This window comes from Lutra lutra, chromosome 13, assembly GCF_902655055.1.
Source record: "Lutra lutra chromosome 13, mLutLut1.2, whole genome shotgun sequence".
NCBI lineage: Eukaryota > Metazoa > Chordata > Mammalia > Carnivora > Mustelidae > Lutra > Lutra lutra.
The window spans coordinates 46,673,544-46,691,558 of NC_062290.1; the positions used below are offsets into that span (position 1 = coordinate 46,673,544).

The 18,015-nt window shown below is 43.1% G+C and overlaps 1 protein-coding gene across 1 annotated transcript in view; it reads right to left on the reverse strand.

The window, feature by feature from the left end:
* The window catches only part of MLLT3 (MLLT3 super elongation complex subunit), a 285,704-nt gene extending 279,772 nt beyond the window's left edge, over positions 1 to 5,932 (reverse strand). The window contains exons 1-2 of the mRNA XM_047700500.1: positions 5,656 to 5,932; positions 4,082 to 4,262 (exon numbers count right to left, since the gene is read on the reverse strand). Coding sequence (XP_047556456.1) covers positions 4,082 to 4,262; positions 5,656 to 5,667 — 193 coding nt within the window. The 5' untranslated portion in view covers positions 5,668 to 5,932. The remainder of the gene's footprint in view (positions 1 to 4,081; positions 4,263 to 5,655) is intronic.
* Between the last annotated feature and the right edge of the window lie 12,083 nt (positions 5,933 to 18,015).

An 18,015-nucleotide genomic window follows, 5' to 3' on the forward strand; every position in this document is an offset into this window, starting at 1 on the left:
GGTTCCCATTTAACCAAAATTCATCTATTTATACACATACACACATGCACTTTTTATTTGTATAAGCATATTTTTTTAAATGGGATCGTGCTGATTTAGCGACTTATTTCACTAAGTATCTCTTGCCGATCATCCTGCATCTACGAATAGATTTACCCCCTTTTAACAGACCACCCATCATTTAACTGCACCCAGCTGGGGGTCCCCTATATGGCTTGCCTCCAAATTTCTGCTGTTTAAAAAAGTCACAAGCAATATGCTGTAACTTTGTGTAGCTGTGAAGCTGGATCTGCTGGAAAATCCCTGGAAGTAAAACTGCTGGGTCAAAGGGTGTAAACATTTAAAATCTTAATAGATGTTGCCAAATGCCCTCCAAAATGTCCGTGCCCAATTTACATTCCCACTAAATGCACAGGAGATTTCCTTCAATAATTCAGCTTTTAAGTGCCTTGGAAAATTATGTTGTATGTTGCTTCAAAATGCCAAGTAGTAGAACTGCTCTCAATGGTCATCTGAATTCCATACAGAACTCTACACAAATCTTCTAACACTCGATGAATGTATCAGAATAGCTATACATTTTTACTTTTTCCTGAAACCTTTTAAACACCTCAGAAGAGAAAACACACCAGGTACGTGCAGTATCTGCAACTGGTTGGTCTCAAATTTTAGGAACCCTGATAAAAAGTTACCCAAATTATTTCAGAAGACTCCTTAACACAAATCAGAACTACACAGTAATGCTGGGCTCAACCATTTAAATCAAAGGAAAGTTCTGAGTGTGGATTTATTATGCTTTATCTGGCGACTCAAAGGACTAGGGCTAGAAATAAAAAGCTATCAAATCATACCAGTGGCCAAATTAGCTGACATAAAATAATAAGCAACAGATTTCATATCATAAATGTCAATGGAACAGACTGCAAGAGTTAAGAATGGCTATAATTGGAAAGAAAGTTCACTCAAATTCACATCATACTGAAGATGAAAACATTAATATTTTAAATGAAATGTTTTGAATGTGACCATTCATTTCAGTCATATCAGACTATTATAAATCTTTGGTACTAATAAATAAGATACGGTCTTTTTTTGCAAGTAGATAGTTTTAAAATGCATTATACTCTGACCTGCCTATTCTGTACCAGCTAATGGATATTCCAGGCTTCACTATTTCATCAAAATCTCTCTTCTAGTACTCTGTGCTAGTAATTTTAAGTCTCCAACCCATCTTCGGGACAGAGTAAACCTTCATTAATTCAAGTCCAATTAGCTCAATTCTGAAATGGTACATGTAATTCTCATTAGGCCACAAGTTGAAAATACTGTAATTTCTTCCTCTATAGGTTCTCATATTATTACTGTGAAATAAAGGAAATCAACCTGAAAATCAATTTGCTTTTGCAAACCAAAGATTCGTAAAACTAAGGACTCATCCATCTTCGTGGCTGAGCAGTTCGTCCTCAGTGTGAAGGTCCACTTCTGTTTATCAGTTACTGTATGCAGTGAAAGTGATTTAACCTGTCATTATCAATAGCCACTTACAGCTGGGCATATGTGCATTTCTTTTAAATATCTTGTAACTAAGATTTTTCACAAAGCCCTTCTTGCAGTTTCTCCCCATTTCCAATTTCTCACTTACAGATCTATAAAATGGCAAATATAACACCTTAAAAGGTACGAAAGTAGACACTACAATACCTGGCATCCTTATTCTGTATTTATTCTTACCACTTTCAAAGACGTTATAAGCCCAAAGTAAGTCCCAGGATTAAGTGGCATGTTTGGTGTTACTTGAAATTTACAACTAACTATTCCCAATGAACAGAGAAACCTTCTCTTGCAATCTGAATCATGTGTAATTACAGTATGACAAGGTCTCTCCTGGGCTATGTAAGCTGGCATTTTTCCCAGGACTTGTCACATCACGGGAAGCACACATACAAATAAAAATCCAAAAATAAACATTTTAAAACAATGGCTTATAGACTACATAAAGAAACTCCACAGTTGAAAATAAAAAATTGAAGAGCCCATTCAGCAAGCAGGCATCTCTCACTAGAGATGGCTAAGACATCAGTGTTATCAAGCAGCTTACCACGCCTAGCAACAACTCCCAGGTGTGGGCTGTGCAGGCCAGCACCCTCCTGTTCCCTTGGGCTGGAGAGAAAATCATTAAGTAGGGGACAAGCAGGGGAACATTGCCACAGACACACTGAAGCACAGAAACAGTGCTGAAATCTGGGGAGTTTGGTCATCTTTCATTTCATAATGCCAATTGCTTGATTGTTAAGGAGCCTAAACAAAGTTATCTTACGAGCTACATCTTCTGCCAACTGTCTTCATTTTCCTAATACAACAAATACTGCCTTTTTTGTTGTTGTTCAGTGTATTTCATTTCGAAAGAGAGTAGCAGCCAAGGGGTCCTAACAGTGGAGACCAAGGATCTTAGAAGGTGGTTTCTTTTGTTTAAACTCCTCTGCAGTGGCTCTATAGATACATGGAAAAGGGAGAGGGAGAAGCAAGCATCACACCCAACCTCACACAGTGACAGAAAACTTGACAATACTCATCCTAATTACAATATGAGGAAATACGAAGTAAAAGCTCTCTGGCTACATTTTGATCTAAAATGCTAACAAAATCAAAATGCAATTTCCTAGAGGCCACGCATATTGCTACCCCTCTATTAGAGGCTGGATTCATTTATTAACCATCCAGCAAAGCCCATCAAATTCAACTGTTCAAGTTCTCAAGAGGAGCTCTAAAACAAACCACTAAAGGCAAAATATACAACCCTACAACCCAACACATGAGCTCTGGAAACAAAAATAAGCATCAGCACAAACCTCTACCACCTTGGAGGCGCACAGCACTTCGCCTTTCTTTATTCAGCTCCTCAATGCTCAATAATTTCCAGTCGCTCTAAGCAGAATGGATTTATTATGATGTTACTCTAAGAAACTGCAGGAGTTCTAGATGCCAATAAAGATTACGGATCAAATGGAAGATAACTACTAACCATTGTGTCGAGTTAGATAAATAAACCTGCTCACAAACAAAGCACCTTATTGTATTTGTACTGTTACCTCCACTAATCCAACTAAAACAACCAGACACTAGCTTTCCGGAGGCTCAAGGGAACAGAAATCTGATTTCTTAAACCCTCTTTAATTTTTCTCCAAAATAACACCCCGTTTCTTTTTTTCAAAACCTTCCTGCGCTTTATGGGAAATGTTTGGGATCGGAGGGGCTGAGCTGGATTATGCAAACTAGAGACCCAGGCTAAAAAACCAAGGTGGGGAAGGACTCAAACAGAAGGCAGGACCACATCGTTCCTCTGAAACTTAGCTTCAACCTTTGCAGGGACCCTCTTTCCCCGTAGATCCCATAGGTAAGAGACTTCGGAACGCTGGTCAAAAATCAAAGGGGCAATCAAGTGCTATGGGGAGGGGGCGCTAGGGACGAGTAAGCCCCCCCAACCCCGACTAAACAGAAAATGCTGACGGGCGCCGGGTAGGGGTGGCTAACCCACTGAAAGGAAAATCTGACAACCAGCACCCAGTGCCAAATACACAGGGAGGAAGACCGAGAAGACCCTAAAAAGAGGCGACTTCTCGAGACGGAACAATAACTACATCCCCTGCATTCCTTGCTAATAACGCAGGTAAATCTCAATTTCTCCAGGTTAAAAAAAAAAAAAAAAGGCGCAAGCTGTTTATTCCCTCCAGCCCCCCCACCCCACCCCCGACACTTCCAAACCCAACAACTAATTGCACCTTCCCCACAGAACCCGCGGCTAACCCCAGAGGACCGGTGAGGGCTGGCTTGGGATGAATAAACACTCGACACCTGACGGTCCTTTCTCGGCGGTGACTTTCCCGAAGCCGAAGTGGCGCGCGCGCGGGCGGGAGCCGGGACCTGGCCAGCGCGGCGCCGCGCACCCTAGTCCCGAGGCGACGCCGGCGAGCGCGACGCGGGGGGGCGGGGAGAGGGGCAGGGGGACCGCCCGGGCCAAGCGATTGTTTCCTCCGCGAGCAAAGACATTTTTTATCAAGCTCCTTTTGTATTCGAGCCCTACCTCTTTTTGGCCTAGGAAAGCTTTCGTGCAAGTGGAAGACGACTTTCTCCACAAAGTGCTGTATGTTACTGTGCTCCGGGCCGCGCACGAACACCATCCAGTCGTGGGTGAAGCCCTCCACGGTGGGTTTTTTCCTCACCTGGGCGCGGTGCCCCAGCTCCAGCTTCACCTGCACGGCACACTGCGGGCAGGGGGAGGAGAGACAGCCGTGAACAACAGGAAGGCGACCGTTCGACACTGAACATTGCGCCTGACATTTTTTTTCCTCCTTCTTGAAACGCACATAAAAGGAAACGGCGGTGCCCTCTGCATCCACGTTCCACGCGCGTGGGCGCGCACACCCCACACCCCCAAATACACCCCACTCGGCCCGCCCGGCTCCCGGCGCCCCGCATCCACACCCGCAGGGATTGTAACGGAATGTCGCCCTCAGTCGGGAAGGGGGTCCGGGGGTCGGGGGTGGGGGTGGAAGAGGGAAAGCACACTCAGCCACTACAAGCACGACAACAAATGCATCGGAAACAAATTAGAAGACAATTAGGAGCCGATGCCAGGGCGGTTTCCCGGTGTGGGAAGGGAGGTAGCCGGGACCCCAAGGTGGGGGGATTCTGGTGAGCCCCCTCCCTGAAAGTACCGCGGCGACAGGCACACGCCGAGGAAGTCTTTGTGTACGTGTGTGTGTGCGTGCGTGTGGAGCGCTGTGCCAGGCGGAATGGAAACTACAGGCAGCCTCTGCTGATGGGTACAAACTCCCGTGCTCTTAGCACTGGTTTCGTGCACAACAAAAATGAGACGTCGTCTCACACACACACACACACACACACACGCCCGCAGCAAAACACGCCGAGGCATCCATAACTTAAGGCACCCCGCACCCCCCGGCGAAAACCCCCACGCGATCGGCGAAGCCAGCCTCACAGAGCCCCCCCGAAACACACTTCCAAGAGCCAAAGTGGCCCCAAAGTATCTCCCACCTCCCCCCAAAAATAAAATTCAGAAAGGCAGGGCGGCGGGCGGACAGCCGCCGAGGCTCGACTGCGCACAGCCCAGCGCGGGGGCAAAGTTGCGTGCGGCCCCGCCGCTGTCAGCCCGCACACTCCGGCTCACACACGCGCGCCACGGAGAACGCACCATCGTAGCGGCCGCCGAGGCTGCTCGCCGCGTCCCCGGACTGTGCCCGCGGCTCCCGGCGGCGGCGGCGGCTGAAATATGGCTGAGTTATTATTCGCCTCCTTCCACCGTGTGAGTGTGTGAGTGCGCGCGTGTGAGCGAGAGTGCGCTTCTTGCGATTGCAAAGAGAGGCGAGGAGAGAGGGAGGCGGGGGGGGGGGGGGTGGAGGGGCGAGTGTGTGTGTGTGTGTGCGCGCGCGCCGGGGGGGGGGGTTGAAGGGAGGGAGGGGAGCGGAGGCTGAGGGAGAGGCAGCAGCTCCCTGCAAGCCGTACCAACCTTTCTCTAATTGGAACCGCGGAGCGCTGGCGCTGTCTGGGCTGCGGCGGCGGCGGCGGCTGCGGCGCAGGGCGAGGGAGGAAAGGCGGGGAGGGGGATCTTTTATTATTATTTTTGCATGTACTTACCGAGCTAGCCATGCCTGGGGGCCCGGAGGTTTGCTGGGGTGTTGTGTGGTACCCCCCTCCCCAGCCCCCCTCAGCTGTAATTCATGAAGAGGCTGCTATGAATGAGAGCGCGCCCGGGAGCGGAGGGTAGATGGCGGACATTCTCTGCCTTTTTCCCCCCGCGTTCGCTTGCTCGCTCGCTCGCTCGCTTATTAAACTCAGCCCCAAAAGCAAAAGCAGCAGCAGCAGCAGCAGCAGCTCCAGGGCCAGAGGATGAGATTCCGGAGCATGCGCCGTGGCGCCTGACACCGGGGCTCAGAGCCTTACGGGGCGGAGGGAGGGCGCGCGGGCGGGGCGGAGCGCGCGGGGAGGCCGAGCGAGCGAGCCAGGGGGAGCTCGAAGGAGCCAATCACCGGCCACCTCCCGAAACCCTGGCGGCCCGCACCGCCACACTGGAACGCCCTGCTTAAAGTAACAGGTTCCTACTGGGGAGGATGGGGGGGGAGGTGGAGCAGAGGGCGGAGAAGGGGCGCTAGTGGGGAGAGCGGCCAGCTGGGGAGCCATCCCAGCCCCTATGTAAACTCCTCTCGCCCTACAATAAAAAACGGATTAAAACTGCTGGAATGTAGCCACTGCCTAGAGCCCCCAGCAGCCGGAGAAGGGGTGTTAAATCAAGTCTTCGGCGTTAGCATGCTGGGCGGGGGGGACGAGGAGGGGAAGGAGGGGACTTTCTTTTACTTTCCACCGCGTCTTTTTGTGGTTTTGTGCTGAAAAGGCAAGAACTCACGCCCAAACAAACTTATTTAAGGACTGAGCGAGAGCAATGCCAGTCTACAAACAAACATCAAAAAGCAATCGCCGAGACTGTTATAACCCGCAACAATCCCCCGGCCCCCTTCCCCACCTACTCCCCGGCTCCACTCCCCGCCCTTCTGCCACCGCCACAGAAAATTCAAAAATGAAATGAACAAAAATGCTATTTCCTTCCAAGGGAACTCCTCCCGCTTGGTAATCCCCGGCTGGGAGGCATCACAAAGCGGTGCCCAGGTGAAGGTGGGACACCTGGGAGTACCGGGTGCAGACCCTCAGGGAACAGGCTTAGAGTTGTTTTCTTCGGGAGGTTTCCCCTCCTGACAGCCTGGTGGGTTGCATCAGAACCTTGAGGATTGTCCTCCGAGGACTCGCGGAGCAACTGGGAGTCTTAAAATAGCAGATAAAGTTAATACTGGCTGTAATGTGCATAAATTGGATTATAATCTTTAGGCGTATTGGTGACAGCCAGCGTAATCCAACTCTGGGTATTAATCCGGTTATGCTCCCAGGTGACAAACCGTCGCAAGAGTGTTCCCGGAGTTGCGCTCCTGCAAACGTTCCCACTCGGGTATTGGGTCTCAGTGGCTGAGGATTCAGCCGCGCAGTCACGCATGGGGTGGAGGGAGGAGTACTGACTAGCTTCCTTCAGCAACGCCGACAACCTTCACAAAGGAAACGGATAAGATCTAGACAATTGATTTGAAAGTGAAAGATGGGTGTAACTCCGGTTGGTTAAAGAAAGATCCTTGCTTCTTCCTAGCCCTTATTCCTTTTTCACCCGTCTTTGTCTGTTTTCTTTCCTCCCCTTCCCTCGCCTCCCATCTTTTTTCTGAATTTTCCTTTGGCTTCATTCTCTTCTCCCTGCCTTCCTGTCTTTATTTGCCTCTTTTCCTCTTTCTGGCTCAACTTTCTGGTTTTCTTCTTTTCTTAAAACCACGAAAGCAAGTTGTCTCAGCCCTTGGATTAAAGAGAGCAGTAGAGGGGGAAGGAGGTTTCCTGAGGCATCTGGAGTCCTCCTTGCTAGGTTTCAGTTCTCCCAGCTGTTCACAGAAAGAGAACCCAAATCAGATCCGAGCACTTCAGGCCAACTTTAATTTCCAATCCATTACTCTAAATCCAGTGTTTTGAACTACTAAAATTGACACTCTGACCTCTCCCCAGTTACAAGCTAGAAAACTTCTTTGGCTTGAGGGGAGAAACATTTTAATCCAAATCCAAGGGCTATTTCTCAACTGACCCACATGTACACAGATGCATATTATCTTGCCTATCTGTACAAGTAGGTGTGTGTGTGTGTGTGTGTGTTTGTGTGTATCAGAACTAAGTTTACGTAGACAGAGACAAGCTGTGTGTTGGCATCCACGTGAAGGGTGGACCTTCTTGCTATGCATTATTCGCTTTTTGATGAGATAATTAGAAATCCTTCAGAATAATAAGATAGGGAACTGATGATTATCTGGATGTGCCATTACGATAAAGCTGTTTCCTATAAGGCAGCAACCACCGGGCAGTGAGTGTAGTTCAACACACAGGTGAAAAACAACAATCTGATTATAAGTTTGAGGTGACTTTAGAGTTTGGCTAACTTCTTCCAATGCCAGCTGGACTTTCCTGTGATTCTCTCTGTAACTTGTCCCTGCACTGAGGGACTGGTATCTCTTTTTTGAATTATGTGTTTATTGGATTAAAATTTATTCCAGGAGGCACCAATAACCCTTAGAGTCAGAGAGGGTCTTTTCCCATTACCCCTCCTCTCTCAAAGACTCCTTTAAAAACCCACCGTAGGGGTAAATTTCATTCCCTAGGCACTGAAAACATAAATTCGGTCAGTAGATGGCGCATGGAGCCCTTCCACCAACGTCCTTACGTGACCTCTTTACAACAAAAAGACCAGAAGGAGGAGAAAAAGAACGAAAACACAATCCTGAATACTCCGGATTCAACTTTTGGGCAAAGGAATTTATGCCAGTCTTTCAATGTATCATTCATAAGCTGTTCTAACAAGTTGGCTATTAATTAAAAGCTATCAAAACAGGAATAACGGCAGATTAATTTTGTCCAGCATACCTGGAGATCTTTGCGCTCTAAGTGAGGTAAAAACGTGAGAAAGCTTTTGAATACTTAACAGTGCAATTATAGAAGATATTTTGCAAATCAATTTTAAGATAATCTTCTCCAGTACTAAATATTCCCCCACAAAAAAATTTTCTAGTGGAAATGCTTAGGGATAAAAATATCCAAAAAGCAACTACTTTATTGAAATTCATACTTAGTATATAGCACAATATGAAACACTGTGGGGTTAGTTTTGAGGAGCAGAAAAGAAAAGCAATTGACATCATCATTTCAAATTAAATGTGTGTCGAAGAGTAAAAAAAGGAGAGTGTCTGGGACAGATCTTAATTCCTGATCATCAACGTAGCTCTTCAACCATTATTTTGGCTCCAGCACTTTTATTTACAATAATTCTGTTTAGTGTGGAGGTTGAGGCCAGTTTGGTTGTTTCCGGCACAAAATAAAGAGGTACTGTAAAGAGTAATTAGGGAGTTAAGGAGCAGTTATTTCTTCTTAATATGATTTTACCTATTTGTTGTGATAGATTATTCATGCATAAGCTCCAATAATCAAATCAATAAAAATTATCCGCTGTTCATCCTTTGCCGTATGGGATTTGGGGGAAAAGGGAAGAAGATATATGGGGGGAAAAAAACAGAATAATGGGACAGACACTAACCAGACATCTGACAAATATTAGATTCAAAATAATTAAGGATTTTTTAAAATAATAGTGCACTTTTTCTGTATTCTTTATTCATGTGTTCATTCACCAAAACCATATTTTGCTCATTCCATGGGCCAGCCAGAGAGTTAGGCTGTTACAAAAATAAGAATGACAGGGTTCCTGTTGTAATAGTTTATGACCCAGAGGAGAAGTTTCACCAAATGCTTTTTTTAAAATTTCTTCTTACCTAAATTTGGGATAGAGATCTGTGTCACACATAAGCAAGCAGCATACAGATTTGTCATGAACATCCCAAGGACAAGAAAAATAGTAGCACAGGATTGGAAGTCGGGATTCGTTGCCTTCAATTCCACTGGTTAATACTCAGATAAGGTGGGAGGGGCGTTGATATCTTTTTTGCACCAGCCAAGTCCTAATTTCCTTTCCTTGATCTGAAATGTTTTCAATGTTCACCTCATTGCAGCTCTTTTAAGAAACAAATTCACAATGAAAGAAAGCTTACTAAGCCTTTTCAAGATCATGAGCATATTTTCTCAATTGAAACAGTCTCCCTGTTTCTTATGGAAATTTTTGGTTCAAAATGTTACACTTTTAACATTATATTTAATTCATGATTCTAGGATAGTGTATTGGGAACCCTAGAATAGTACAAATCATTACTGCTTTGAAAAAACAATTGCTTTGATATCCATTTAAGCACCTAGTGAAGGACTATTTCCAGTGATAAGAAATATACAAAGCTTTTTTAACCACCAGAGCCTCTTCATGTGTAAATTATTCCCTGAGAGTAATTTAAGCAATGCACTTATACATTCAGAAGACAAGAGTGCCTCCACAGTGATAATTTATTAATTTAGTGGACTGTATTCCTAATTCAAAGTATAGCACCTCAAGGCCTGAAAATTAATCAAGGATGTTATGTAAGACCAACAATATGAAACAAGATAAATATTGGAGGTCAGTTGATGTAGTGTGATTGAAAACGACTTCCTAATATATACAAGAACCCCAGTGGAATATTTATAGGTAAAATACAGATTAATTTGAAACTGCTTGCTATAAAACAATCTAAAAAGTAGATTATTTGAGTATCTCTTCATGTATTTCTGGCATCTCTTCAAAGGCTACTGCGTAACTTCCTAACTTTCTTTACATAATGATTTGACCTCCTTGATTTTCAGTGGAAATTCTGTTTTCATATATGATTTCACTTCTCCCAGTCACGTATTATGAATGGAGAGTTAAAATAATCACTTTGTCCAAAAATCATAAACTATACTTTATCTTATTTGATAAAAGTGGAAAAATAACATATCAGGGTTATAAATTAATGTAGACAGGTCAAACTTCAATTAAAACTGCAAAAGAGGGGGACACCCGGGTGGCTCAGTCACTAAGCATCAGCTTTCGGCTCAGGTCTTGATCCCAGAGTCCTGGGATCCAGTCCCTCATCAGGCTCCTTGCTCCATGGGGAGCCTGCTTCTCTCTCTGCCTGCCACTCTTCCTGCTTGTGCTCTCTCTCTCTGACAAATACAAAATTAGATCTTAAAAAAAAAGAACTGCAAAAGAGGGCACTTGGGTGGGTCAGTCTGTTGGGCCTCTGACTCTGGCTCAGGTCATGATCTCAGGGGTCCTGGGATGGAGCCCTGCCCCAGGCTCCAGGGCTCTCTGCTCAGTGGGGAACCTGCCGGCTTGCCCCTCTGCCCCTCCCCCCCCACTCCTGCTCTTTCTCTCTCTCTCAGATAAATAACTAAAATCTTAAAAAAAGAGAAAAGAACTACAAAACTGCAAAAGAAATTTAGGAAGAAGAAATTACTCCCTCCCGTGTATTAAACGGTCTGACAGTGGTTTGAAAATAGTACTAAGCCTCTAAGAAGTGAATGATTTACCACCTTCTGGTAGGATCAAGTATCCCAGTTGGGTTAAACTATTTACAGTCAGCTCTGAATAATCCATGATTATATTATCCACTTTGTAGCTAATCTACAATGACACAATTTATGTGTAGGGTTTTTTTATGTTAATTTATGTTGCAGTCTTTTTTTTAACTGTACAAAATGCACATGACTGTGTCTAACTGCCAGTTTCTTTTTTGTTTCTTTTTTTTTTTTTCCCTAATTGCCAGTTTCAATTCATACTTTTTTCTCACAGGAGAGCGTGGCTACTAGTCCATTCTATCTCTTTTAGACCCCATTTTCTGACTGTTACTAAGCAATTTGTCATCCCAGGGACAGAATGCTTTGCAAACAACCTATTGATCTAGGAAGGAATACAAATTGATAGGAAAGAAGGAATATTCATTCACCAGTGTGCTGAATCAAAAGAACTCCTAGAGGCTATGGCTAATTATAGTTCTATAATGTACCCTTTGTGAAACCAGATAAGGAAAAGGTAATGAAGGACTATTTTCTCAAGGGTCATGATAGCAATTGGGAAATTTCAAGATGTAACAGGAAGTTAAAAATCACTTATGCATAGCCAAAAAACTTTACTTATTTCTATATAATTAGAACTTCAGTATATATTATTTCAGTCTTTTGTCTTATGTTTCATGACTTTGACATTTTGGTTTTATTATTAATTCAATGCATTCTGTTAACTTGTATTCGTTGTCCACTGAATGTCAGCCCCTGTACTTGGTCCTTTGAAATGAGGATACAGGGTGCCTGGGTGGCTCAGTGGGTTAAGCCACTGCCTTCGGCTCAGGTCATGATCTCAGGGTCCTGGGATCGAGTCCCGAATCGGGCTCTCTGCTCAGCAGGGAGCCTGCTTCCCTCCCTCTCTCTCTCTCTCTGCCTGCCTCTCCGTCTACTTGTGAGAGATCTACTTGTGATCTCTCTCTGTCAAATAAATAAATAAAAATCTTTAAAAAAAAAAAAAAAGAAATGAGGATACAGGTACAAAATGCTTCTAACATTCTCATTTATCTCAAGGCATTTCATAATTGCCTTAGAGTTGATAGGTTGCTATAACAAATAAAGTGTTATTTTTTTTAAGATTTATTTATTTAAGGGGCGCCTGGGTGGCTCAGTGGGTTAAGCCTCTGCCTTTAGCGCAGGTCATGATCTCAGGGTCCTAGGATCAAGCCCCGAATCAGGCTCTCTGCTCAGCAGGGAGCCTGCTTCCCACCCCGCCACCGCGCGCTTGCCTCTCTGCCTACTTGTGATCTCTGTCTGTCAAATAAATAAATAAAAATATTAAAAAATAAAAAGATTTATTTATTTAAGATAGAAAGAGAGTAAAGGAGGAAGGAGCAGAGGGAAAGGGAGAAGCAGGCTCCCTGCTGAGCAAGGAGCCCAGTGCAGCACTCAATCCCAGGATCTTGGGATCATGACCTGAGCCGAAGGCAGACGCTTAAATGGCAGGCCCACCCAAGGGTACCAGGGAGAGTCTTAAGCAGTTGCCACACTGATCACAGAGGCCTATCCTTGGGGCTCCATCTCTGCACTCAGAGATCACAACCTGAGCTGAAACCACGAATCAGTTGCTTAACCAACTGTGACATCCATGCATCCCACAAATAAAGATGTTGTTGAGCACATACCAATAAACACTTGTTATTGACTTGTATTTCTATTTAAGAAGGATTTAAATCAAAAAATATTTAGTCATAACATTGGCAGTAATTCTTAGAAAAACATAATTGAGGGGTGCCTGGGTAGCCTCAGTCAGTTAAGCATCATCCAGTCTTGATTTTGACTGTTGATTTTGGCTCAAGTCATGATCTCAGGGTCATGGGACAAGCAATATGTTGGGAGAATCTTAAGATTCTCTCTCTCCCTTCCCCTCTGCCCCTCCCCCTTAAATAAATAAATAAATCTTTGCGCCCGTGGGGGTGGGGGGGGACAGACGGACACATGATTGAAAGCATTTACTAAGGTCACAAACAATACTAAGAGTACTTCCAAATCAAAATTTCGTTTTCAAGGCTCCAGTTGGTCAAATTTGAGACAATCTGAGTCTCAAAAAAGAATCTATGAGCTCATAATGATATTTAAAAAAAAATAACAAACAGGTAAAAGCAAAAGCTTCTCGATACAGAAGGATATTAGCTAATTAATATATGTAAGAGGAATGTCAGAATTAGAAAAATCATCATTTTGCAGGCACCAAAGCTGTAACAGATCTAGTCAAGGCTCATCAATATATGCTGGAAGTTTGGAGTGAAAATTTTTGGAAAATACATTATGCACAATGATACAATGCCCCATAGTATTACTCCACAGATTACGTATTATTCACAGAGGCAGAAAAGGATCTTTTACAATGAAGAAATCTGGTGGACACCACTTAATGAAGTGACCAAACTTGACATCACCAATAATGAGAAGAGCTGACATCATGTGCCTCTTGATGTGGTATGATAAAAAGCATATAACATCTAACGTCATGGATGTATTATTTCTGCCAAAACGTTTGAATCTGTGAGGAAGAAATTAGACCCATCAAGATGGTGTGGAACATTTTACAAGATAACTGGCCTGGGTTTTTTCCAGTTTTTTGTTGTTATTATTGTTGTTGTTGTTGTTATTTTAGTAATCTCCAAGCCCAATGTGGGGCTTGAACTCAGGACCCCAAGATTGAGTCACATGCTCTAATGTTTGAGCCAGCCAGCCACCCCAAATAATTCATTCATTAATTTACATGAGCATACAGATTTTTTTTTTTTTTTAAGTAACCCCTAGGCCCAACTTGGGGCTTGAACTCTTGACCCTCAGCTCAAGAGTCACATGTTCTATCAACTGAGCCAGGGCAGTACCCCATTGGCCTAGATTCTTGAAAAAAATCAATATCTTAAAAGACCCTCTTTGCCACCACCAAAAAGTGAGGAAGTGTTCTAGATTAAAGACAACTAAAGAAGCATGACAACTGAATACAATTCCTAATAGTTAATTAGATTCTGTTTTAAAGTAATCTCTATACCTAACATGAGGCTCAAATTTACAAACCCCAGATCAACAGTTGTGTGCTCTACTGACTGAACCAGCCAGGCACCCCTGAAATGTTCAGGAAAGTGCTATGATGTCTGTAACTTACTCTTAAGTAGATCAGTCAAAATCATAAATAAATGTATAAGATTATATAGAGATATAAATTGAGGTAGAGAAAACAAATGAATTGAGGTGACCATCACACTGTCTTTTCCGTAGTTTGTTTGTTTTTCAAAGTATAAATTTTAAGGGGAAAAGTGATCCTCAAGACTCAGAACTAAATTCTGAAGTCATAGTTCATATGTTTCTTCAATAGTATTTCTTTTTGTTTCAAAAAAATGCTTAACAAAGTTAAAAGTAAGGAAAATGGAAAGAGAAAATGTTATAATCTGAAGGATTCTATGTGAAAGAAAAGCTAGAGGGTTAGAATCTTTGTTTGGCCATTTGAGGCTTTATAATTTCCCTTTTCTGTTCACCACCAAATTTGCTTCTGAATTATAATAGTTTGATGGCTTTTGGTTGAGTGACGTGTTTGATGTCAGCATCTTTGGTGATCTTAGCTTTTCTCTGGCAATGAAGGACTCCAAAAGGGAGCAAGACACAGAACATGGGTTTGGCATAGTCTGCTGAATTAGTGACAATATTTTCATGTGAATGTTCTTTCAAAAGTGGATGCTGTGTGTGAAAGGCTTCCTTCATGAGATTACAGCAATGTAAAGGTCATTCAATTCTACAGACCACTTAATTGTGCCCCATTAAGCATTTCTCAAAAAAAGAAGTGTGTGTGTGTTTTAACAGCATTCAAGGACTGCCAATATCAGCATTGTCTAACTTAGAAAGATTATTTTTTTCATGGCTTTTATCACTGACCCTGTGTATAATGCACTGACTTTCCTTTTTTATTGCTCAAGGACAGCTGGATGAGTAACCTTGATTCATTTAGAAACCATCCAATGCTTTTGTTCTCAGTTAATATTTTTTTAAAAGGTCACCTACATCTGACACCTGTCAGGTTAGCACTTCTCAGAATCAGGAATAGGACCTTTTCTTGATCAACTACAGACAATGCAAAATCTAAAGACAGGCCAACAGTATTAAATAACAGATTAACACATTGTTCTTCAGGTTCTCATTTTAGAGCCAGACTCTTTATGAGTTTTTTTGTTGGTTTTTTTTTTTAATTTTTTTTTTTTAAGATTTTATTTATTTATTTGACAGACAGAGATCAGAAGTAGGCAGAGAGGCAGGCAGAGAGAGAGGAAGGGAAGCAGGCTCCCCGCTGAGCAGAGAGCCCGATGCGGGACTCGATCCCAGGACCCTGAGATCATGACCTGAGCCAAAGGCAGCGGCTTAACCCACTGAGCCATCCAGGCGCCCTTTTTGTTGGTTTTTTTGTTTTGTTTTGTTTTTGCCAACCATGTACCAAAGAGAGGAATGTGTAAGAATAGACAAAATAGGAATAAGGTAGAGGGCTCTGTGTTTCCTTTCCAAACTTGAAAGAGAAGGCACAAATCACCACTCATTCCTTAAAATGTTGGTGAGGGGTAGAGAAGGTCGGTGAGTTAAATAAGTGGAGAAAAAAAAAATCAGGCCCCAAATAAAGAACTAATAAAGTAAATTCAAACCACTCTGAGAACAAAAATGTCCAAAGTAGACCACAAAATAAAATGTATGGGAATTATAAATATAATATCCATACTATGGAAAAATTCTTGTGCTGAAAAGGCAGAGCTTTTAGAGGGTTTTGGATTTTATTCAGCAACACCAACGTGATAGCCATAATTGCATATAACACAGTCCATGAAGTCTTTTTTTTTTTAAGATTATATTTTTTTATTTGTTTGTCAGAGAGAGAGAATAAGCAGGGGGGGGCGGTAGGCAGAGGGAGAAGTGGGCTCCCTGCTGAGCAAGGAGCTCAACATGGGACTCGATCTGAGGACCCAGAGATCAAGTCGTGAGTCAGAAGCAGATGCTTAACTGACTGAGCACCCAGGCGTTCCATAGTTTCTTAACTAATGAGTTATTATTATAATACTCACCCAAACTGTGGTTACTCTGTTACTCTGTAAACAAAAGGCCTCAAAGTGTCTTTGGGGGATGCCTGGGTGGCTCAGTCGTTGAGCATCTGCCTTTGGCTCAGGTCATGATCCCAGGTTCCTGGAATCAAGCCCTGCATCGGGCTCCCTGATTGGCAGGAGGCCTGCTTCTCCCTCTCCCAGCCCCCCGCTTGTGTTCCTTCTCGCTGCATCTCTGTCAAATAAATAAATAAATAAAATCTTGTTTTTAAAAAAAGTGTCTTTTGGAGATGTCAGACCTCTTAACCTTTCCTTCAATCAAGACCTTTACTTCTCTCACACAAACCTATATTTACAACTCTGTACTGGTCCGACTATATGCCCAACATTTCGATCAGAGAGCTAATGGCAATGGTCTTACTATAAGCAAAAAACTAAGTTGAGCTTAAGGAGGTGATCATTTGGAAATGGCAGGAAAAAGATGTATAGAAAGTTTCCAGGTCACAACATAAAATATCCCAAACCATTTTTGTCTTCCATGGTTCACCAACTTGGTGCAGATTATTTAAGCTAGACACTCAGGCTTTGATTTTTCATTGTTTTTATTTCAGGAAGAATAGGAAGCAGTCGTGATTCTTCCAGTCCTAATTAAAAGTAAAACTGGCAATCACTACAGTAGTATATGAAATTGCTTCTGCTCCTACATTCGCCCATCTGTAAAATTATTAGTGGAATACACTTAAAGAATATGAAACAGGGGCACCTGGGTGGCTCAGTCAGTAAGTGAGATGTCTGCCTTCGACTCAGGTCATGATCGCGAGGTCCTGGGATAGTGCCTCGCGTCAGACTCCCTGCTCAGTAGGGAGCCTGCTTCTCCCTCTCTCTCTGCTGCTCTTCCTGCTTATGAGCTCAGTTAAATAAATAAATAAAATCTTTTAAAAATAAAATTTAAAAAAAAGAATATGAAACTGAAACTAACCAGTCTCCTTAACATTATACACTTAGCAAATATTTACTGCACACCTATTATATGTTAAAGCACGTACAGAATTACATTTTGCCAATTTAGATAGAATTCAATGGAAAGGCAATTTGGCTGGAGTGATGCTGGTTAAAGGCGAGAGAAACAAATAGAAGAAAAAGAGAAGGCAGAGAAAGAAATACTTGGAATTATGTAGAGAAATAAGAAAATCTGCAAAGACAACGCTGAAAACTTTAAAGTTCCTTGGGATGGTGTATTTCCTGGAACAAGTCTACTTGTTTGTTTGTTTTCCAAGTCTATTTGTTAAATAACAAGAAGTAATATAGGGGCGTCTGGGTGGCTCAGTGGGTTAAGCCACTGCCTTCGGTTCAGGTCATGATCTCAGGGTCCTGGGATCAAGCTCCGCATCGGGCTCTCTGATCAGCGGGGAGCCTGCTTCCCCCTCACTCTCTGCCTGCCTCCTACTTGTGATCTCTCTCTCTGTGTCAAATAAATGAATAAAATCTTTAAAAATATATATATATATAAATAACATAGGCATAGTTAGAATTTCATAACAATTTTGAAATGGAGAAACCAGGGCATCTATCATTGATCCCAGTTCTGTTCTTAACGAACAAATACCATCAGGGTTAAGGTGCATCAACTTCATTCTTCCAGTTGGAGTACATGAGAACATTCCTGGCCCTGGCTTTAATACAGCAGCTATCTTTTTTTTTTTTTTAAAGAATTTATTTATTTATTTAACAGACAGAGATCCCAAGTAGGCAGAGAAGCAGGCAGAGAGGGAGGAGGAAGCAGGGTCCCTGCTGAGCAGAGAGCCCAATGCGGGGCTCGATCCCAGGACTCTGGGATCATGACCTAAGCCGAAGGCAGAGGCTTTAACCCACTGAGCCA